The sequence below is a fragment of the Jaculus jaculus genome, chromosome 8, assembly GCF_020740685.1.
Source record: "Jaculus jaculus isolate mJacJac1 chromosome 8, mJacJac1.mat.Y.cur, whole genome shotgun sequence".
Taxonomy (NCBI): domain Eukaryota; kingdom Metazoa; phylum Chordata; class Mammalia; order Rodentia; family Dipodidae; genus Jaculus; species Jaculus jaculus.
In genome coordinates this window covers 20,143,114-20,166,239 of record NC_059109.1, presented here as the reverse complement: position 1 = coordinate 20,166,239, position 23,126 = coordinate 20,143,114, and the positions used below count along the sequence as shown (strand labels likewise).

Sequence of the window (23,126 nt, the reverse complement as noted above, 5' to 3'; positions counted from 1 at the left end):
TTCTCACGCTTGAAGGTAACCCTCCATCCCGGAACTCTTTCCCTAGTCTCTGCCATGCAGTTATTTTTGTCCTTCGAAGTGCAACGTGAAAAGTTCGTACAGGGAGTCTCATCTATTCCTTCTCCACGTGGAGGTGAGGAGGCTGAGTCTAGAGGGAGCTCTGACAGGCACTTGAAGGTGTCTTTGCGTGGACGCAGACTGGCTGCTTCTTGAGTCCCAGCTAGCGCGGAGACACTGTGATTCTGTCTCAGTAGGAGAGTGCTGAGTACATAGTGAAGAAACTTGCTTCTGGGGTGTTATTAGTTATTTAGGCTAATAACCACGGTTAAATGAGGAATGTGCCTCATATTCTAGTTCCATAGAGTGCCACCTGATCCTATACAAGCTGAGAGAGGGGACATATTTTTCTGAGTATCAGAAGAAGCTAAGAGAGACTTGGGTGTCAGGCATGGAATTCTGTCATCACACTCTGAACAGTTTCTCTGGACTTCAATGTTGCATACCTGGTTTCCCACCAGCCCATCACGGCATTCCCTCCACCACCCGCAAGCTGGGTGTGAGCTCCAGGGTAGGTACCATGGGCTCCATTCACTGCTCGCCAATAGCAAAGACCTACGATGTCTTTCCTTCTTTCACAGGACAGAGGACAAAACACAAGCTCTAGTAATATTTTCAAAATATCTTTTACTCTAAGCCTATACAAGTGACTTCTAAGAATATAAAAGACAATGCTGACAACACCACCATACACACAACCAATCACCAGGCTGGGCAGGATGGCATAGGCCTGAACTCCTTTTTTTCTGAGCCTGAGGTAGGAGGTATGCAAATCAGAGATTAGCCTGGGTTACACAGTGAGTTCCAGGTCAGGTGGAAGCTATGTGGTTAGACTGTGTTTCGCTTAAAAAGAAAAAAACCCTCAATAATCAAACCAAACAGAAATGTTATTACCAATAACATTTGGACTTATAGGCTGTAAAAGCCCTCTTCAAACAGTTATTGATGTCACTTATTTCTTTTTCTGATAGGACAATTCATTTATACTATTTGCTATACTTTTTGGGGGACCCAAATACCATCTTTAAGTCTTTTCCTTAATCTTCACATCTTCAGGTAAATTACCAATATTTGTGAGAAGTGAGGCAAAACAGAAAGCAGGAAGACCAGATATATAATGATATAGTAAAAAACAAGAAATAAAGTAAAAATAAAATACAATCAGTCTAATAGTTTTGAGTGAGTAAATAGAAAGTGCAGTATAAGGAGTTGTGAAAAGTGTGAACTTCAGGGAAACGGTTTCAAGGCAGTGTATGGAAGACCTGAGTTGTCTTTGGTTCTACCACTGACTGTCATCAGTGGTTCAGCTGTAGGTGCCCTCCTTAGCCCAGGGAGCACCTTCTCCCACCTACTGCAAAGCTCCGAGAGTAGGAGAAGGCAAAGTGCCCAGTGAGAGCAATAGTCAGTCACACAGGTGGCCTTGTTGGCACACGTGGTGGTGGAGGGCTCACTATGCGTGTCTGGGGCAGTGGGCAGGGCGTGCACAGGTGAGAGGTAGACACCCCTCTGTCCCACTCCTGCTGCCGCCATGGTGCCGAGCGCCCTGAACTCCTTCTTTTCCCCATTTCCCATTCATCATTCCTCTCTTTCATCATTTTGAAAAGTTCCTCCCCCAATCCAGTTTCCTTTGCTATCATTCAAGTGTGTTTTGATTATTAATAGCTTTTATATCTTGTTTCTCTACCTCCATTAATCATTACTTCATTTTCCTCTGTGTATTTGCTATTTTAACCCTTTAATATAGTGAACCCTTTGTAATAAGTTTACTATATTTCAGCTGGTTTAAAAATTCTTAGTTTGAATAATCTCATGTTTCAAAATTTGCCTTTTGGCTTATCACTTAATATAATCTATTATGCAGAAAGAGAGACACTTGGTTTTGTCCTTTGTTTGCAATTATAAGACTTCACAAATATTCATGTAAAAGTCTACATGCTTCTGATAAGCAGTATTCAAATCATGTTCTGCGGACTGGAGAGATGGCTCAGTGGCTAAAGCACTGGCCTGCAAAGCCTAATCACCCAGGTTTGATTCCCTAGTACCTATGTAACACCAGACACACCAAATGCGAGCATGCATCTGGAGTATGTCTGCAGAGGCTGGAGGCCTTGATGCGCCCATTCTCTCTCTTGTCTCTGCTTGCAAATAAATAAATTTTAAAAATCATGTTCTGGTTTGGGGTTTGGCTCAGTGTTTGGAGGTATACTTTGCATGTGGGAGGCCCTGGGTTCTTCAGTATCAAAAAATTATGTTCTTATGACATTTAGCATAAATTTTACATATCAAAATAATGGGCATAGGGCTGGAGACATGGATTAGCAGTTAAGCACTTGCCTGTGAAGCCTAAGGATGCTGGTTCGAGGCTTGAGTCCCCAGGACCCAGATGAGCAAGGGGGCACACACATCTGGAGTTCGTTTGCAGTGGCTGGAAGCCCTGGCATGCCCATTCTCTGTCTCTGACTATCTGCCTCTTTCTCTGTCTGTCACTCTCAAATAAATAAATAAAAATAAAATAAAAACAAAAAATTTAAAAAATTAATGGGCATAGAGCCAGGAATGGTGGTACACACCTTTAATCCCAGAACTTGGGAGGCAGGGATAGGAGGATTGGCATGAGTTTGAGGCCACCCTGAAACTACATAGTAAATTCCAGGTCAGCCTGGGCTAGAATGAGACCCTACCTCAAAAAGCCAAGAAAAAAAAAAAAGGCATAATTACAAGAAGCTTCTATAGACACTGAGAATTCACAGTGAGTAATACAAATAAAAAATAGAAAGAAAACAATGCCATTAAAGACAAGGAAAAAAATAAATGAGATAATATAATTTAGAAGAAGCCACCCTAAGTGTCCATTGCACAAGTCAGTCCTATAACATACTTGGTATTCAGTTATTTACTTGTTTACTATTCTGACACATTCAGGCATATTCTGCTTTAGGAGATGAATACAAAAGTATCAAAATAAGAAAACTACACTGGTCCTTGGTTTTGTAAATCAAATGTTACTTTTCAAATGCCAAATCCAAGCTTTAGAAACAGAAAAGGGGTTGGAGAAACTTCTACTAACATAATAAAAGATATTTTTAAAGAGCTACAAGATGAGCATTAAATTAACACACATACACACACGGACATATGCACACACACACTTTCTGTAGGCTGCTGAAATATCAATTCTTCAGTCCACCATTAAGAAAACAAAACCCTGATTACAAGCTTTGAAATGATTTAAAGATGTGAAAGCCTGTCTGCAGTTCAGCCTAGTTCAAAGCCAGTGGAGAAATCATTTCTTCTTCTTCCAACTCAAAGTATGTTTAGAAGGACATCTGAGAGAATTGGTAATGCCAGACTAACCGATTTTCAAATATAAAATGCTTTTAGCAACATTTGGATACATATAATTTGACAAAGTTTTATACCTAAACTTAAAAAAATAGAAAATATAAGCTCCAATAAAAAGCTTAATATGTAATTGCAAGAAAATAATATTTTGCAGAAAAAACTGTCCTTCCAAAAAGAGACAAAAATGACTAACTTTTATTTCCCAAGAGAATTATGCCACTTTTATACAACAAAATTACAGCCGCCACAAATTGCTTTCAACAATTCCATTGCTTCTTCATTTGACCACTTGAAAATCAAAATGCTTTCAGATTATAAATATAACTTTTTATAACTCTGTTATTACGCACTGTGAACGGGGACAGGGGGCCAATCTTGTGGCCATAGCGTCGGATGGCCTCTCTGATGTGGCAGGGCTGGATGGCATCGCTGTGAGCCTCAACACCACAGGCCGCAGTGCTCTGTGACAGAAAAACACACAAACTGTTGCTAAATCAAAAACACACAACAGAACTACAGTGTATAAAATATGAAAATAAACCTTTATGAAATAGACCACTTTCCCCCTTAGGATGCACATCGCCGCCGCCATACGCTGCATCTGAAAAATGTTCCATTAACAAATCAAAGATGACTTCTCCATGACCCCTTCCTAGCAGACCTACCAAATGCAGTTTTTATGCCTACAGTATTTCACCTAAGCCTGCATGTCAAGGTCAGGAGAATACAGCCACTTGGGTGCTGATGAAAAGTGTCACGGGAGCTCGCTGGAAGAACTGCAGGAAGCTCATTTTTAAAATATCATTTAACGTTTATTATTATAAATGTTTCTTGGGAGATTCTTGGACACAGTTTTGAAATAATTTAGGGTCATGAATTTAAAAGGAAAAACATAAAATTAACTATATATTTGCTTATCATATTGGGGACTGTCATGAAAGACCTTTGTACTAGGTTCTGATCTTTTAGGTGTCCTCAGGATGAAGCAAACAAAAACTTTCTATTTAAATCCTTCTTATCTACAAAGGGGTGTTTGCAGCCACTGCACTTGAACTCCAGACATGCGAGACACCTTGTGCGCATGCGCGACCTTGCACACTTGTACCACCTTGTGTGTCTGGCTTACGCGGGACCTGCTGAGTTGAACATGAGTCCTTAGGCTGTGCAGGCAAGCACCTTAACCACTAAGCAATCTCTCTAGCCTCTAAAATCTTTTTAAAAAGCTCAGTTCCTTTGACTCAGTGTTTCCGCTTGTAAGAATTTTTCCTATAGACCTATTATACAGGCACATAAATATAAATATGAGATATGATCTTTTGAAGTACATAAATGTTATGGAATGATTAATCTACTAATAAACAAATGCTTTGCTTGCCAATATATTCTTTTTTGGTGAGTATGTAACTTCCACATCACACACACACACATACACACACACACATAAATATAAATCTATCATGTGTGTGTTCCAGGCCAGGCATATGTGGATAACTTTCAGGTCAGTTCTTGCCTTTCATCTCATTTCTGAGTCTGGGTCTTTTATTGTTTTCAAGAACTTCTGGAAAATTCTGCTGCTGTCTTTGCTGCCCTTTCTGCTGCAGACACTGAGATTACAGGCGCCTGCCATGGCTTCTGGCTTTTACGTGAGACCTGGGGATCCAAACTCAGGTGTTCAGAACTATGTAGCATATGATACTGAGCCACCTCCCCTGCTCCATATTTCTATATTTTTATGCTATATCATCTATGACTAGCCATCTTACTATACAAAAGATCTCTCAACGTTGTTCCTCTTATCTATCAAGAGGCTGACCATAGAAAGCTGTGTGTGAATACATAGAGATACAGTGATTAATGATCTTTTTTTTTTTTTTTTTTTGGTTTTTCAAGGTAGGGTCTCACTCTGGCTCAGGCTGACCTGGAATTCACTATGTAGTCTCAGGGTGGCCTCGAACTCACGGCGATCCTCCTACCTCTGCCTCCCGAGTGCTGGGATTAAAGGCGTGCACCACCACGCCCGGCTTAATGATCTTTTTTTGATACCGCTCTTTAGGAGAATTCTGATGTAAACTGCAAAACTCTGGCCATGAACTACTTCAAATGTTTTAATATTCTAATGAAAGCTTTGAAAATTTACAAAACCTTATAGTTATTATTTTTAAGAATTATTTTATATATAATTATTTTATGTATGCATAAGTATTAGCTTCTTTACAACCCCCAGAAAGCCAAACAGCTGGAGAGTTCTTTTTTGTGCATGTGTATAAAGGTATTCACTTGTGTGTGTTCATGTGTTTGGAGGCTAGAGATATAGACACTGTGTGTCTTTCTTGGTCACTCTCTACTTAAAGAATCAGACAAGTTCTTTAATTGAATCTAGAGCTCACCCAGCCAGTGAGTCCCGGGATTCCCTGCCTCTGCCTCTCCAGGCCGGGCTTACAGGCACGTGCCATGATGCCTGATATTTTATGAGGGTTCTGAGGATCTGAACTCAGGCCTGCATACTTGTGTCAAGTACTTTACCCACAGAGCCATCTCTCCAGCCCCATCGAAGAGTGTTTTAGGCAACATTTTGGTTTCCCAATTTTAGTTATTAGATGTGTTGAAAAGGAGTATAACTTTAATTTTTTAAAACTACTTTGCAATACAGAAATCCCTTACAGTTCAGATTTCTCCTTAACAAGTAAGAAATGAACTTTCATTTCATAAATGAAAATAACATAAATGAACATAAATGAAAGGGAGAACCATAAACGAAGCTAATTTTTATACTTATTTACTATCAATTATAAAATTATATCTTGTTATTGCAAATAATAATGACAAATAGTTCCTTAACTATACAGAGTTAGAGAGAAAGTATAACTTCTGGACAAATCCTAAGTTCTCAAAAGTAAAAAAAAAAAACAAAAAAACTGTTTTACCCTCAAGGCAGAGTAGAGGGTTGCCTAAAACATAACCTTACTGGGTTGATGAACTTTAACTAGTGGTCACAGGTCAGGCATAGCACTTATTAAGTGAGCAAGGAAATCCCAAAGTGGATAGAATCAAAGAGAAAGAGCAAATAATAGAAAAATAGGAGCCACCAAATTTGATGTATAAATTTAACCCAAATATTGACTAATTCCTGTTTGGCACTGAATCCATGAAATCCTACAAAAGTTAAAAGAAAGGTTTTGAGCTTTTATCACTGGAGAGAGATGCGAAGCTTACAGGTTAAGTCTAGAAGAGCAGATTTGCTATACAATATGTGTGTGTGTATATGTGTGTGTGTGTATACATACATACACACACACACACACACACACACACACACACACACACACACATACTTATCACCAGCACTATGACCACGCTCACTCTCTATAGGATGGTTAACATAATCCTATGAGGTCTACATCAACGGAGACCAACATAATACAGGTATTTAATTCAGAAACAAGAATTTTAAAGCAATTATTGTAATTATGATCAATAAAATAAAATATGCTTATAGTAAATGGATAAATAAAAATTATAGTCAGTGGGGCTGGAGAGGTGGCTCAATGGTAAGACTTGCCTGCAAAGCCCAATGACATGTGTTCGATTCCCCAGTACCCATGTAAAACCAGATGCACAAAGACATGTGTCTGAAGTTTGTTTGCAGCAGCCGGAGGCCCTGGTGTGCAAATTCTCTTTTTCTGTCTCACTTCTCTCTACCTCTCTCTGCTTGAAAATAAGTAAATACTGAGCCGGGCGTAGTGGCGCACGCCTTTAATCCCAGCACTTGGGAGGCAGAGGTAGGAGGATCTCCGAGAGTTCGAGGCCACCCTGAGACTACATAGTGAATTCCAGGTCAGCCTGAGCCAGAGTGAGACCCTACCTCGAAAATCCAAAAAAAAAAAAAAAAAAAAAAGTAAATACTAAAAAAAAAAAAATGTAGTAGATAAAATTGACTCTCCAGATCACACATTAACCAGACGCACAAAGGTGAGGCAAGCGCAAGGTCGCACATGCTCGGTAGGTGTCACAAGTGTCTGGAGTTCGGCTGTGGTGGCTGAGGCCCTGGTGCACCATTTCTCTCTCTTTTTCTGTATCTAATATAAAATTTAAAAAAATAAAGCATATGCCCAATTCTATTACTCAATGATTTCTTTGCTAGCCATTTACCTAAAAATATAGAAATGTTTATTCTTAAGGACTTGTATAGGAATGCTCATAGCACGGGTATTCATAATGCCTCAAGCAGTGAAACAGCCTAGTTATACACTAACAGGAGAATAGATAATTTGATATTCATACAATGAAGTTTTAGCTAGTGATAACGATAAACGCATTATACCTAGATCTATACTAGAAACCATGCATCTCAAAAGCCTTCTGCACAAAAGAAAGTTAACACCGGAGTAAGTACTATAATTTTATATGAACTTCCAGACCCAAAAATTCATCCATGATGAAAACACTCAGAACAGTGGTTGCCTTCCATAGGACAGTAAGGGAGGAGGCGGGACACCTTTCTGAACTGATGATGATGTTCTGTATGCGGAGAGCGGTAGAGCAGGCAGCTTAGTGTGGTTGCCAAAATTTCATTGAGTGGTATACTTAAGTATCAAGTGGTTCACTGCAAAAATTATCCCTTGTCAAAAATGGAGCCATAAAGTCGGGCATGGTGGTGCACACCTTTAATCCCAGCACTCAGCAGGCAGAGGTAGGAGGATGAGTGTGAGTTTGAGGCCACCCTGAGACTACACAGTGAATTCCAGGTCAGCCTGAGCTAGAGTGAGACCCTACCTTAAGAAATAAAAGTAAAAACAAAAATGAAAACAAAAACAAAAACTGGAGTCACAGGGCTGGAAGGATGGCTTTAGCAGTTAAGGTGTTTAACTACAAAACCTAAGGGCCCAGGTTCAAGTCCTCTGTACCCATGAAAGTTACATGCACAAAGTGGTGCATGCATCTGGAGTTCATCTGCAGTGATTAGAGGCCTTGACATGCCCATTCTCTCTCTCTCTGTTTGTAAAAACAACAAATAAATAAATAAAATGGGGATATAAGTTGTGTTTTGGAAATGTACAAATTGCCCCATGTCTGCAACTTACATTATAATGTATTGGGGGGGGGTGGAGGTTGGCTAAAGAGATGACTCAACAGTTAAGTACACTTTATGTGCAAGGATGCGGGCCTGAGATCACTGAGTTTGAACCTCCAGAATCCATATACATAGCTGGGCATGGCTACACACATCTGCAACGTCAGTCCCGTGGGGAGCAGAGAGTGGAAACCGCGGAGGCTCTGTCACAAGTAAAACAAGTGGATGAGTGTTGGAGGGGAGCGCAGTATGCTCTCTTCTGGCCACTGTGGCTAAGCTCATGGCATCAGCACACTGCTGTGCACATACCACACCACACAAGCTATGTACGTGCAAGGAAAACAGAGAAAATGATAAACTATAAGATGGCAAAAGGGATGAGAAGACAAAGTTATTGTTAATACAGTTAGTATCGTAAGTATAGTAAAGCGTGAATCATATTTGCAGGTGTACTGGAGTCGGTATATAGAGTCTTCACTCTAATTCTTTTAACTTCTGTTTTTACAATAGAAAAAAAAAACCCAGAGTTTTGCTATATCAAGACAGAAGTTGTTTAAAAGGTCTGACTAGAAGACAGTCAATATAGTTGCCTACAGACTGGCTGCAACTAACAATATGAGCTTGAGAAAACCAGTGTATTTTTCATATATCTGAAAAACACTTTCTGACACTCTATTTTGTATGAAGGGCGGGTAAGGGTGGGAATCAAAGCACCACAGACCTTCTTCCTTTTCCTCTGTTTGGTTTTGGCTGCATCTGGTCCAGCACTCCCATTCCCCAATGCTCCTGACACAGCTTTCCCTGAATGCTGAGATCCAGATGATGGAGCAGTTGGTGTCGGAGGTGGCGTGTTCTCAGGAGAGTCTGGGCAGGACTTCATGTAAGATCCCTGTCCAGAGAGACATGGCCTTGAGATGAAGTAATCAGGCCTGCTAGCAATACAATACACAGAACATGACATAGACATTGGTGCCTTCTTTTTTGTTGTTGTTGTTTTGATTTTTTCAAGGTAGGCTCTCTCTCTAGCCCAGGCTGACCTGGATTTCATTATGTAGTCTCAGGCTGGCCTTGAACCCACAACAATCTTACTACCTCTGTCTCCTGAGTGCTGGGATTAAAGGCGTGAGCCACCATGTCCCACCTGATGCTAGTAAATTCTTAAAACTCCCTTTGGACTCATCATCCTTTAGCCAGGAGTCCCTGAACTATCTCTTAATAACTGAACAAAGTCTGTGGCCTTGTATAATCTGGGCCGCATTTCCTTACTATCGCATATACCCAATGCTATCTATAACTTACAGGTATCAAACTATATTTTCTTCTTATCTATTCCACTGTCCCCACCTCCCCCCCCCCAAAGTTCTAAATATGCTACCTTTCAATCTGCTTAATTATCCAGAATTCTTCACTTATAACTTCTAAGCTTCAGCTGTCTTTGTTAGATACAATTCCTGATAGTATTTCAAATTTACAAACCTCCAGTGGAACACCTATTTCCCCAAAATGGATGCCTTCAGGACAGTCTTTGTGTCAATGGTTGTCAGGATTTTCTCTCTACCTAACAAATGTGTTAGGATCATGAGAGTCCTCCACCTCCAGTCCTTTCTTTATAAAGTGTTTTCCTCCCCACCCCCTCGCTCTCTCCCTTTTTCCTCTTTCCTTATTATCTACTTGGTTTCATGCTCATGATTACACGTCTGTTCCACCTTCCCTTCCTTCACTCTTCCCCACTTCCCTTCCTCTCCTCCCTCCATCCTTTCTTCCCTTCCTCCTTCTCTCTCTCCCTCCTTTCTTCCTTGTCTGTCTTTCTCTCTCCTTCCTCCCTCCCAAGTCCCTGGCCTATGTAAGGATTTGTCATTTCAGTATCTTCTCTTCTATGGTCAAACACTTTAATTTCTTTCAACTAGTTATCAGTGGATGTATTTTAAGTTTCTTCACACACACTCCCCATATGATTCTCCTTTATACATGCTCCACTGAGTCAACGTCCATCCTAAAGAACGGTGCTGGCCGGGTGTGATGGTGCACGCCTTTATCCCAGCACTCGACAGGCACAGGGAGAAGGGCTGCTGAGAGTTTGAAGCCAGAGCGGTGCTACAGAGTGAGGGCGAGAGTGAAACCCTACCTCGAAAAATCCAAAAGAGATGGTGTCTAAAAAGCCAAAAAAAAAAAAAAAATCCTTTTCATTGACAATCTTGGGTTCAAAAAATTAAAGACAATAGCCGGGTGTGGTGGCGCATGCCTTTAATCCCAGCACTTGGGAGGCAGAAGTAGGAGGACTGCCATGAGTTCAAGGCCACCCTGAGATGACAGTTAATTCCAGGTCAGCCTGGACCAGAGTGAGACCCTACCTTGAAAAACAAAACAAAACAAAAAAAAAAAAAAGAAATTAAGGGCAAATGAAAAATGTTGTATTTTTCCTGCAGTCTTATTAATCTATTTTTTCTCATCTCATCAACCATATAACTTACACTATCCACAGGGCCATGACTCTCTATATTGTACTAAGAGTAATTATGTTTGTCTTTGAAGAATGTCTTGCAGATACTCAGGTATTAGATTTAAGAGTATTTCCTTGATCCGATGCTATCAAGATGGAATGAACCTAATTACAAAATGAGTATTCCTCACCCAAAATCTTTGGAATCAGAATTGTCTCAGGCTTCAAATTTTTTTTTAAAAAAATTTAACTAATTAATTAATTTATGAAAAAGGAGGAGAGGAGAAGGGAGGGGAGGAGGAAGTTGGAGAGAAAAGGCATGCCAGGGCCTTTAGCCACTGCAAACAAACTCCAGATGCATGTACCACCCTGTGCATCTGGCTTTACATGGATACTGGGGAATTGAACCTCGGTCCTTAGTATTTGCAGGCAAACACTTTAACTACTGAGACATCTCCAGCCTCCCCCTTCCTTTACAAAGTTATTATTTATGAGAGAAAGAGGGAGAAGGTCTCAGATTTTTTTCACAAGTATGTGCATGTGCATGTTCATACACATGTGGGTGTATGTGTAGGTCAGAGGTTGACAACAGGTGACTTAATCATTCTCTTTATTTACAAAGCAGGGTCTCCTGCTTGAGCTCAAAGCCTACCAAATTCAGCCAGTCTAGCCAGCTAGTGTGCCCTGGGGATCTCCTGTCACTGCTTGCCAGAGTGCTGGGCTAACAGGTAGCTCCTGTGCCCGCTGCCATGTGTTGGTGGGGGAGGGGATCCAAACTCTGGTCCTCGTCCCTGTGAGGCAAGTGACTTCCCCACTGAGCCATTCCACCGGCCCTGGATTTAGTGGTTTTAAGTTCATTACAGAACACTTGCATAGCTACTAAAGATCACAGCTACCTGTGCATAAGCCGTATGTGGAAAAACAACCTAGGAAATCTTATATTAAATTAAAAATTAACTTGCATTAATATTAAGTTGTTAACCTAGTAAGAGGAACCCACCCTTCGCTAGCTCATATTGCGTTTTGAATTACGATACACTGAACATGGTGTTGACACTGGGATCTTCTTAAAACCCCCTTTGGAACTCATCACCTTTCAGCCAACAGTCTCTAAACTATTTCTTAATAATTCGAAGCAGTCCATGACCATATAATTTGTACCCCTTTTCCGTGAACTTCCTATTATTCCCTCTCAATGAACCGACCTTTGAGTTAAACATTTTCATCACAGTTCTGCTCCCTCCTTGTACATTGCACTGCGTTATCTCTGGGGCTGAGAAACCCCTCCCTTCTACCTTCTCAGCAGTCCACTTTCCCGCAACACTCGGCGTTTGCTCTCAAGTCTTTGATTCTTACTAGGGAGCTTATGCACTTGCATGTGCATTTATCGGCACTTTCCGTGCAGGCTACTCATCTGGAAATTAGGGCACACTCTCTCGAACTATATGTGTGCTCATGTTGCCCATCTTAAAAATCAGTGTGTCCTGTCAGCGTCCACCTCCCTCTCCGGAACCGGCGGGTGCAGTGCTTGGAGCTGGTTGCTGATTTGCAATGTTGATGAGAGAGACCTCTGCCTTAGAGCGGTGTTCTCTTTGTGATCTGTCAGGAAGTGAAGGGCATGAAGGAAGACGGTCTTCATGAATGCCTACTTTGACTGCTAGTCAGCGGAGGGAAGGTGGAGGCCAGGCCAGGAGAGAGCCCAGGAAACCCAGTACACATAAGACATTTTTCTCAACTGCTATGTAGCTGGGCACAGCGGCTGTGGTTGTTGAGCAGTTGCCCAGGGCGGCTTGGCCACCCTGAAGAACCAAGAAAGAGGGCTGGGGTGTGTGTCAGGGGGGTTTCCTAGCCGTGCAAGCCATTACTTGAATGCTAAGGGAAAGCTTGGTTGTTTTGTTCACAGTAAATTTTCTCAATTAGAAATGTTACAACAAATTTGTCTGAAGTTAATGGAAAGCATATTTGTACACATATGCATAAAGTGAGCATGCATCAAAGACAGTGTAACGGGTGTTCTTTGACATCATAATTTGGGTTTGAAACATAAAGAAAACAAATAGTGTTTAATCAACTAAGTAAGTTTTAGGAACTTTTAAAGTATGTTGACTGATAATGATGTATGACCCTTTCCAAGAAAAAAAAAATAATGGATTTTTAGTGGGTCTAAACATTTTAATCCCTACTTGAGTTTCAATCCAATCTGTTATGAAAAGATGTTAAATGAGTTTGGGTTTTTGAAAAATACTTCATTTACGAGAGAGAGGGGAAGGGTGGGAGAGTGAGAATATGAGAGAGAGAGAGAGAGAGAGAGAGAGAGAGAGAGAGAGAGAGAGAGAGAGAGAGGATGGGCACCAGGGCCTCTGTCACTGCAAACGAACCCCAGACATATGTGCCACCCTGTGTGTCAGCCTCTTTGTGGGGAATTAGTCCAGAACCTTCAGGCTTTGCAAGCAAGTGCCTTTAACCCCTGAGCCATCCCACTGGTCCCTGGCTTTGTAATAAGATGCTACATAGGCATGTATCTTAGCATGTTTTTAAAGTATTCTAAAGGAGAACACATAAACCTGAGCTCCATGGATGTGTAGGTCCTTGTGACCCATGACATGTCTTTGAAGGGAATCTGCGTAGCTACAATAATACACAGAATGAGTGAGTGTGTTTATGGAAACAGAATTTATAACACCATCAGGTTTTCAAAGAGGTCTGTGGTTCCCCCCCAAATCACAATTAATTCTTAGAAATGATTCCAGCCACCACCTTCACCTACATGAAGGTGAGCTATCACACAGGGCTTGGGCACTCCCATGTCAAGACACGTCACCCAACTTGATGCCAGGTCACTTTGTAATCACCCATGAAGACGCTAAGTTAGCCCTTTGTGTTCTCTTCTCTATGGCTTTACCTGAATGATATGAACCTGCTGTTTTTAGTACTAATAAAGTCAAATGTTGGCACATGTATTCAGCACCTTCTGAGCCATTTCCAGCTTGCAAACATAGTACTTCTTGTGGAGGATATTTTGGCGATTGGGAGTGTTGCCAAGTTTCACAAAGGCTTCCAAGAGATGAGAAGACTGTGCAGTCCCACAGGTAAGGTCTCAGCAGTTTAAACCACAGCAGAAAATGATAGCATTTTCACATGATAGGGGCTAATCTAAAAACTCAAGAAAAATGGAGCAAATCCTGTTTATATCAGCTTATATATGAATGGGTAAATGAATGGAAAGCTACCAATAAATGGCAGGATTCGTTAGATGGTAATAACTCGTTTTGCTTTCCTTTTCTTCTTAGGGATTGAGCCCGGACCTCCTGTTTGCTAGGCAAGTGTTCTACCACTGAGCTACAGCCCCTGCCCACTGTTTGAGGTATGAAGAAGTAACTGTTCTGAATGTTATTCAGTTATAGAAATGAGCTGTTCACTTCTCATTTCTCATGAAAATGAGAACTGTTCTGCAACTACTGATAAAGGGCTAAAAAAAAAAAAAAACATGTGAGGCAAAAAAAAGGGGTAAAAATGTTGAATTAAGTTGATGATCAGGGGTTGGCCCAGTAAGCACTCAGTAAATATTTGTTTGAATGGTGAATGAATTAAGATTCTTTGAGTGAAGGCTACACATTACTTCATAATCATTTCCAAAGAACTACTAATGGAAGTGGCAGGCACGTCACAAGTTTCAGAGATGTTACAAGTCACCTGCTTGGATACTCACCTCCGCAGGGCTGTGGTGCTGGATGAAGGCTGCAGAAATGGCATGGCTGAAGGGGTCCCCTGCTTTGGTTACCATGTCCTGCCTCACAAGAAGAGCCAGATCCACCAACTGAAGATTGCAGTAATAAACATCAAGTCAAATCCCCTGAAGCGAGCATGCATGCCACTCAAGTGGTAACCCTATGAGCAATACACTTTGAGGGTCATTGATGATACTGCCTCCGAAGTCTGTGTATGGACAGGTGAACAGCCTTTACCGACTGGGAAGTAGACCTGCCACAAATATAACTGGCATATTTTGACTTTTGAGGGGATTGGTTCTCACAATTTACTTTATGACCATTATGGGAGTACTTTTTAAAATACAGATTTCTGGGATGCAAGCCCAGAGGCGTGATTCAACTGGTTTGCTTTAAGGGGGTGTCCAGGAGTTACTGTTCTAAACATGAACCAAGAAGGTACTGATCCCTGCCGCCCAGAGACCACACCTGGAGAAACTGCCACAGCACCATGATCCCAGACCCACATCTTCAGAGTTCAGTGGACTTAGAAAGGCAGTTTTTGAGGTTTACAAATAATTGTAAATAAGAAGGTTGAGGATGTAAGAGGTCAATAGCAAGAAAAAGTAGGCATTTCATATCTGGGTAACATAAAGTTGTAAGAAACAATTGTTGTTTTTTTTTTTCTTATACCCACTAGAGCTAAAGAAGCAAAAATAAATTTAATAAAAATAAAAAAACCTACACCAACAACACAATTGAACTACATTCTAGAAAATGATAATGAGTGTTATAGACAAAAACAAACAAACAAACAAAAAAACAATGGGTATTCTTATTCCAGCAGAATAGAAGGTCAAATAAAACTGATCATGAACAGTAGGCAGATGAGAAACCAGTCATGTGTGGGTTGAAGTGATGGATAGAATTCTTACCTGTGCCACAGTTTCATATGCTAAATATGTTAAAATCTCCATAGCGACAACGTTGGGTTTTATCTCCATGCTACCACAATCCAGCCAGTCTCGAAATTTGGAAGCTTTTTTTGCTAGCAATTTAAAAAAAGTGAAGAACATTAATTTTTAAAATGTTTTAAACTACATGTTATTATCAGAAAACAGAAAGTATTTCTCCTTAATATTGAGGAGGAAAATGCCTATAAAGGCAAAGTCTTTGAAATTTTATTAATATTTAGATTTTCTAGTCTCAAAAAATTCAAGGTTTAGAGAATGGCGGTGGCGACAGCGGTTCAGGCAGCGCGGGACTGAGTGCAAACGCCGCCGAGGCCCCGTGATTCCCCAGAGGCTCTCCCAGCTCTCCTCTGCTGTTCGCTCGGCAGTTGCCATCCGCTTGCGGAGGAACACTGGTGTTACAGCGGTGGCATTTAATAAGGAACTTGATCCTATACAGAAACTCTTCGTGGACAAGATTAGAGAGTACAAGTCAAAGCGACAGGCATCTGGAGGACCTGTTGATACTGGCCCAGAATATCAGCAAGAACTGGAGAGAGAGCCTTTAAGCTTAAACAGATGTATGGTAAAGCAGATGTGAATGCGTTTCCTGACTTCAAATTTGAAGATCCCAAATTTGAGGTCGTTGATAAACCCTGGTCCTGAAGAAAGAATGTAAAATCAGTCTAGTAGCTTTTCATTATTAACTGTATAACTAGTATAAAAATCTGAATAAATAAAACATTTTATAACTGCTAAATGTTCTTTAAATTCTGATTCCAAATAAATTACTTGGTGATGTCAAGAAAAAAAAAATTCAAGGTTTAACCTTGCCTCCAAAGCAAGACAAGAGTTGCACTGCACAACTCCCTTATGCACGTGAATCCTTCGTGGGGTCTCCATGCAGCATGGCACAGGGCACTGAACCAGCTCACGGTAAGTGCTTCTCACACTGCTTCAGGACGTCACCAGGGGCCATCGTTTGTTACAGAATTTGTTTCCTTAATGTAACATTATTTTTGTGGAAAGAAAAGCCTAGAAGAAGAAACTTGTGAGGAAAAAAGAATATATAGAGAAACTGCATTTCCACTACTTTTCAAAATGTACCCACCACTAACATAAGCTTAAAGTTGTGAATTCAGAATAAAATAAACCAAATCTGGGCTGAGATAATTTGTAGTTGTGTTTGTGACGTTAAGAAGATGTCCAAGTTCTTAAGCCTGACTCTCAAAATTAGAATTATTGCAACCTGCATTTATCCCTTATGAATCTGTCAGCTGGCCTTGACTGTGACCCCTCTTTTGTCCATGCCTGCTCCTTTCCTGCGGAATGCTCTCCCAGCGCATCTCCTCACGCCGATGAACCCTGGCCATTCAGGCCCAAGGCATACTTTTCCATGCTAGGCATTTATTGAAATTACTACACGATTTTCACATTACATATAATTTCTCAAACCATAGTATAAGTTGTGTGTGTGTGTGTGTGTGTGTGTGTGTGTTTGCTTGCAGGCAAAGGCCATGCCTCAAGTCTCTGTATACCAGTGATTCCATGCAGATCTGGAAGCAAGTAGCACAGGGACCCTTCAGCTAAACAATATACTCTCCCACCCCCTAAGTCTGCTCTGCCATACAGCCTTGCTTAGATATTGCTAATTCAACTTGTAACCTAGGGGAAAAAGATGGACAGTGAAGATTTATCAGTTCTCTAGGATAATCTCTAAAAATTCATTGATTAGTCTTTTGGTTAATCTGGCCCCACTGATCTGTAAAACACTTAACAGCAACTCAGAGCATGATGTTTTCATCCTTATAGATAGACTCTTCATGGATTCCATACACACATGGGGATCCCTCTAAATAAATCACAGAAGACATGAAGTTCTGCTATTGAAGTGCATATCCAATGCTGTCAAATGTGGCAGAATTATGATAATTCCCCTTAAGGCTATCTCTCTAGAGTAACCAATCCTGAAGTACTCTGACACACAGCATTCCATCAACCTAGTGAGCTGGAATAGCTCAGGCACACTTGTTTACCATCTGTGGAACACTTCTCAAGTTAACATGCAGAGGCAGCAATTTGGCAAGATCAATGAAATGTACCTTCTTCACTTCTCCCTTTGACAGGTCATCAGGAGAACGGAACTAGGCTGCAAGCACACATTTTACAGGCAAGGCAAAGGATCACTGCTGGACTTCAGTCAGCTCTAAACTCATACGCAAAAGAATCCCTCACTTCTTTTCTAGACATAAGCCCAAGAATGGAGGGTCAAGGCCTATGTACTACCCTGCAGCCCCCCAGAAAATCAGTTCCAACTGGCAGCAGTAGACTCACAGGAAGTATTTCTTTAACAAATGAGTACTTTAGTAAAGGTCCACTCTGTGATGGGTCTGTGAAGGTCCACGGAGGTTCTATGCCACCTGGAATCATTGCAAAGCTCTCTGCACCAAGTCACACCGTGCCTCTGTGACAGGCAGGCTGTGGAGACGCCTTTCCTGAGCAGTGTGGGCTCCAGCACAGGAGGTGCAGATACCCTCATGATGCCAGTTTTTGCCAATGAGTTCCTTTCCCTCCATTCCTTCCCAATGTATCAGAAGGAAGACTCCTCTAGAATATGACTAACACTGTCATGTCAACAGAATCCTGAGTGGCCAAGACTTAGGGTTATCAGTGTTCTCCTACTATCCAGTTTTCAGCCTGTGGCACACTTAAATTTATACAATTTTACATAGAAATTTAAGGTTAGTTCTCTCATAGTTTTTATATTTCTTCTCAATGAACACTAGTAAAGTTTGAAGTTTTTGTTTTTTTAAAATATATATTTTTTAAAATTTTGTTTAATTGAGAAAGAGACAGAGAGAGGATGGGTGTACCAGGGCCTCCAGCAGCTGCCAATGAACTCCAGATGCATGAGTCACCTCATGCATCTGGCTTACGTGGGTCTTGGGGAATTGAACCTGGGTCTTTTGACCTTGCAGGCAAGCACCTTAACCACTAAGCCATCTCTCCAGCCCCAAGTTTAAGTTTTTGCCAATCCCTCACTGACTCATTTCCAGGTGTTTCATGATCTTTTCCCCAACTCTTTTCGATAGCCTCCGCTCATCCAATGTTCTTCCTATAGGGTTCCCACAATTCTCTTGCCACTCTGAGGAAGAGCTTCTGCAAAATCACTCTTCCTTGCCTTCTTCAGAGAGCAAGGCTCTCCCGCGACTCCCCATCCTAGGGGTTCCCACATTTGCTTCCCTCCCTATCTATTTACTAGGCAGCGAGGGTTTGCCAGCCGACCAGCATCCCACTGTCCAAGGGCCAGGAGGCAGCATCACTGTTCTCATAGTTTCTCTTACAGGAGGAAAAACGGGCAGCAGCTCCTGGCAGCAACCAAGGCTGAGGCCCGGTACAATCACATTTGAACAAATAACTACCAGCCTTCGCTTCCTGCCCAGCGGAACAGTCATGGAATGGTGTAGGCTAAACAAGCCGTGTAGAGACAGAAATGAGTACTTTGAATACCCACAGCTTCAGGAAGCCGACAAGAAACATTTAAACATATCAATTTGAACAACATGAAGTCAGGAATAAAAATTAAAGATATGAATTAAGACAGTGTTCATAGTATGTAGGATATACATACAAGTAGTCAAAATGGAATTAATGGGGAAAAAAACCCCTCAATAAACCATACAGAACATTGCACTGGTGAAAAGCAGCAGAAAAGGGAGCACAGATTTAAAGTACACAACATAAACCAATGAAGTATCAGCAATTAAATCGATATAAATTAGACTCACCAATAAAATACAGACTCTGATTGACTAAAAAGAAAATCTAGATCTTAGTGATTTATAAAGACTAGATATAGCAAGTTGAAAGGATCAGAAAGAGTTTACTGGGCAAACCCTACTTACAGCAAGCTATGTGAAATGCTATCGGCCTCAGGTTTAAGACTAAAGCAATAGCTCCAATCAACATGAGCCCCAAAGGCTGTCCAATTTGGTCAGCGTGCTGATGCCGGCATCACCATCTGTGCATGAGGTGGCGGGCTCATTCTTTAAAAAGCATCAGGGAGCTGGGCGTGGTGGCGCACGCCTTCAATCCCAGCATTTGGGAGGCAGAGGTAGGAGGATCGCCGTGAGTTCGAGGCCACCCTGAGACTCCATAGTAAATTCCAGGTCAGCCTGGGCTAGAGTGAGACCCCACCTCGAAAACCCCCCCAAAAAACCAAAAAACCAAAAACCAAAAGCATCAGGCACAGTCATGATCAGACCCTTAAGAAGAAATATATGCCAGGGACACAGTTCTGATGTTCTGGGGGGTTTTCAGAAGAAAAGTGAACACAGTCCAATATCCTGATCAGTTTAAGTGGTTCTGGCCCACTTGGATTAAGCATTCTTTTTTTTTTGTTGTTGTTGTTGGTTTGTTTTGTTCTTTTGAGGTAGGATCTCACTTTAGCCCAGGCTGACCTGGAACTCACTATGTAATGTCAAGGTGGCTGTGAATTCATGGAGATCTTCCTACGCCCACCTCCTGAGTACTGGGATTAAAGGTGTGTGCCACCATGCCTGACTGGATTAAGCATCCTTACTTTGACTGTTTTTATCATAGTAAACAGATTCTTCCCCCAAGGCTTCATAATGAAGCCCCTTTGGACACAGATAAGCAAGTATTTTAAATAACTATAACCTTTCTCTCTACGGAATAAAAAAGGTAAGTGAAATACACTGTTTATATGCCATAATTACTCTATAACAAGGAGAAGCACTAATTTTTAATTATGATACTTATGTTAAAGCACAAAGTGAAGTAACAAAATATGATTTTCTAGTGAAAGGCATTTTGTGAGACTTTAAGACTGTTAGTTTTAGTGTGTAATAGCACTTCTCTTCCTTAAGTGAATTAAGTTTCAAATATGATTTAAAAAATAGTTCAATTGCACTAAATGTTGCTGTTTAAACTGGAGATTTATACTTACAAGATACTCAAATGCCATTTTTAAACCTAAAAATTACAATACAGAACCCTCTCATTTGCTGAAATGACCATGATCTGAAGTGCCATTTACTTAATGTTTCACAGATGCACCATGCCAACTGTTAGTCAGATGGCAAAATATATTTAGCTAGGAAAAGAATCTCCCCAACCATGGTTTCTTATATTTTACTAGAGACTATTTGAAATGTGTCATTTATTTGCACTTTATGATGTATGCACGAACTTCTCCTTTTCTTTTTCCCAATCGAATACATTGTTTTTATGACCACATAAGAGCTTTTCATTGAAAGACACCATTGTTTCTATGAAGCCTCACAGCTGGCTCATGTGCTCCTTCGTCATATTTCTAACTGGACTGTTCGTCACACTTTCTCTTTGACCTTTACCCCAAGAACCTTAGTCATCACTGAACTGTAGCTATTGGGATATTTGGTCACACAACTTGGCCCACTATCAGGACATTTCATGTACTTGTCATGAGCTGCTCTTCAGTTATGGGAAAGTGCTGATTTTACTGAAAGGTTATTAATGGATTTGGCTAACAATGCCTGCTACAGTAGGAGGTTAAAGACATGGAATAAACCATGGAAATGTTACTTTGTGGCATCCTGAATGTGCATAAGGGGAAGTTGGTTATTTTCAATTAATACTGAGGGCTTTAAATGTCATGACTGTAAAATGATGGCCCACTGCGTGTCCAGTCAGAAAAACTAGTATAAATATGACTAAGAAGCTAGAAACTAAAATGGGAATACTGAGAAGAGGTTGTTTTTTTTTCCTGACTAAAGGTAATATGAATAATTATCATGGCTGTCTGTGTATTACTACTGTGCTTTAAACCACTTTACAGTATTAATTGCAAAAGAGCAGACCACAGTCAAATCCTTATAGGCTCCCTGACAATGCAGACATTGTTTCTGTATCAATTCCAACTATTAAATATATCAATTTCCCAGGAACAGACAGCATGCCATACTTAGTAGATCTGTAACACACAATCTCTTACACACATAATTAAGTGACTTAAATGCTTACTTACAGAAACTTAACTGTCGACTTTCACAGAATTCCGCATATTGAGCTGAATCCATAGTTCGAGTCTGTCTTTCTGCTCTCTAATGGATAGAAATGAAAAGACACATTATTTTTTAAAGGAAGTTTGATGTATCTTCATAGCTAAGACTTAGGTGTGAGGTATCATTTTCCTTTCCTTTCTCTGGAGATATATATATATATATATATATAATTTCAGTCAAAATTTTTTTCAAAATTATTTCTTTTGGCAATAATTTAAAAATATTATTTTATGCCCCTGTGTTTTTGAATATCTAAAAACCCAGTTGCTTAGTCTGTGCTTGCCTAAACTTGCCCATTTATTTATTTTTCAAAGAAAATTGTGATGGGAAAATAAACCAAATAGAAAAACTATTAACTGTCAATGTCCATCTGCTTTAACGCGGTGAGTTGCAAAATTAAAACAGGAATCAGTGAATGAAATCCACTTAGGACCTTGCTGAGCATGGCGGCAGAGTGAACAATACATCGTGCAAATTAGCAAGAAAATACAGGAAAAGGTAAACACAACACAACTCCCTGACTCTCGGTCCACGATGAGTCACAGCTTGGTAGTCTCACTGGTGGCTTTTCTGATGCAGGCCAGCAGATGTTTGCAACCTCACAGAGGTGGGACACCCATGGTTTGGTGGGAAAGACTACAACCGCTTCCGCTTCCTTGGTAAGGGAGGCAGTTTGAAATGAGACAGGCTGGTACTTCTTGGAAGGAGTTTCTGACCAGTAAAGGGAAAAATCCTCTGAGATTTTATTTTTTCTGCTGTGGAAGGCCTTTCTGTAAGTTATCTTTATCACAGTTGTTGGAGCACTCAAGTACCACTTCTCATGTCTGCACATGTTCCTGCACGTTTACAACCAAACCTGAAATGACTTCTTTCCTTTCTGTGTGATGTGAACGGGTGGGCAAGCCACACGCTTGTCAGTTCATGTGTAGATCAGTACAGATGAAGTGGTGGCAAGTGAGGGAAAATTACTGCCTCCTGGGCTCCTGCTAAGACAACTCTTTTCCCTTTTCTCTCATCTTTCTTCCCTTACTTCTTTCTCCAACATACATGAAACACACACGCGGACACAAATCCAGACTTCTCTTGTCTATGTGCCTGTTAGATTCAGGTAATATTGCTGAGGAAGTATTTCATATATATAAAGTGTATCCGTGTGTGTGTGTGTGTGTGTGTGTGTGTGCGCGCGCGCGCGCGCAATTGAGTTTTGGTCCTCCTTTTACTGTAGCTGACACATGACTCAATGGGTGTTTAGTGATGAAAATAAAAGTAAGCAAGGAAATGCCTATGTGTTCTCAACAGAGCCAGTGAGTTATTCATGTGTTTATAACACTGTATCATTCATATGCATCTTTGTCTGTACACTGGTTAATATAAAGACACACTCATATGTAACATATCAGTTTTGTCTCTGTCTGATTACAGTGGGAACCTCTCAGGTTTGAATTTCTAGTTACTGGAAAAATATCTGACACCTAATAAACAAGCAAAATGAGC

At 40.8% G+C, this 23,126-nt stretch overlaps 1 protein-coding gene and 1 pseudogene across 3 annotated transcripts in view; one reads left to right on the top strand and one right to left on the bottom strand.

Moving 5' to 3' along the window:
• Supt3h (SPT3 homolog, SAGA and STAGA complex component) overlaps window positions 1–23,126 on the bottom strand; it is a 400,501-nt gene that overhangs the window by 81,896 nt on the left and 295,479 nt on the right. For all 3 annotated transcript variants that reach the window (XM_045157593.1, XM_045157594.1, XM_045157595.1), the window contains 5 exons: window positions 21,596–21,671; window positions 15,553–15,665; window positions 14,620–14,727; window positions 9,192–9,359; window positions 3,750–3,860 (listed from right to left, as the gene is read on the bottom strand). In XM_045157593.1, the coding sequence (XP_045013528.1) occupies window positions 3,750–3,860; window positions 9,192–9,359; window positions 14,620–14,727; window positions 15,553–15,665; window positions 21,596–21,671 (576 nt within the window). The remainder of the gene's footprint in view (window positions 1–3,749; window positions 3,861–9,191; window positions 9,360–14,619; window positions 14,728–15,552; window positions 15,666–21,595; window positions 21,672–23,126) is intronic.
• Window positions 15,719–16,241, top strand: LOC105943697 (annotated as a pseudogene).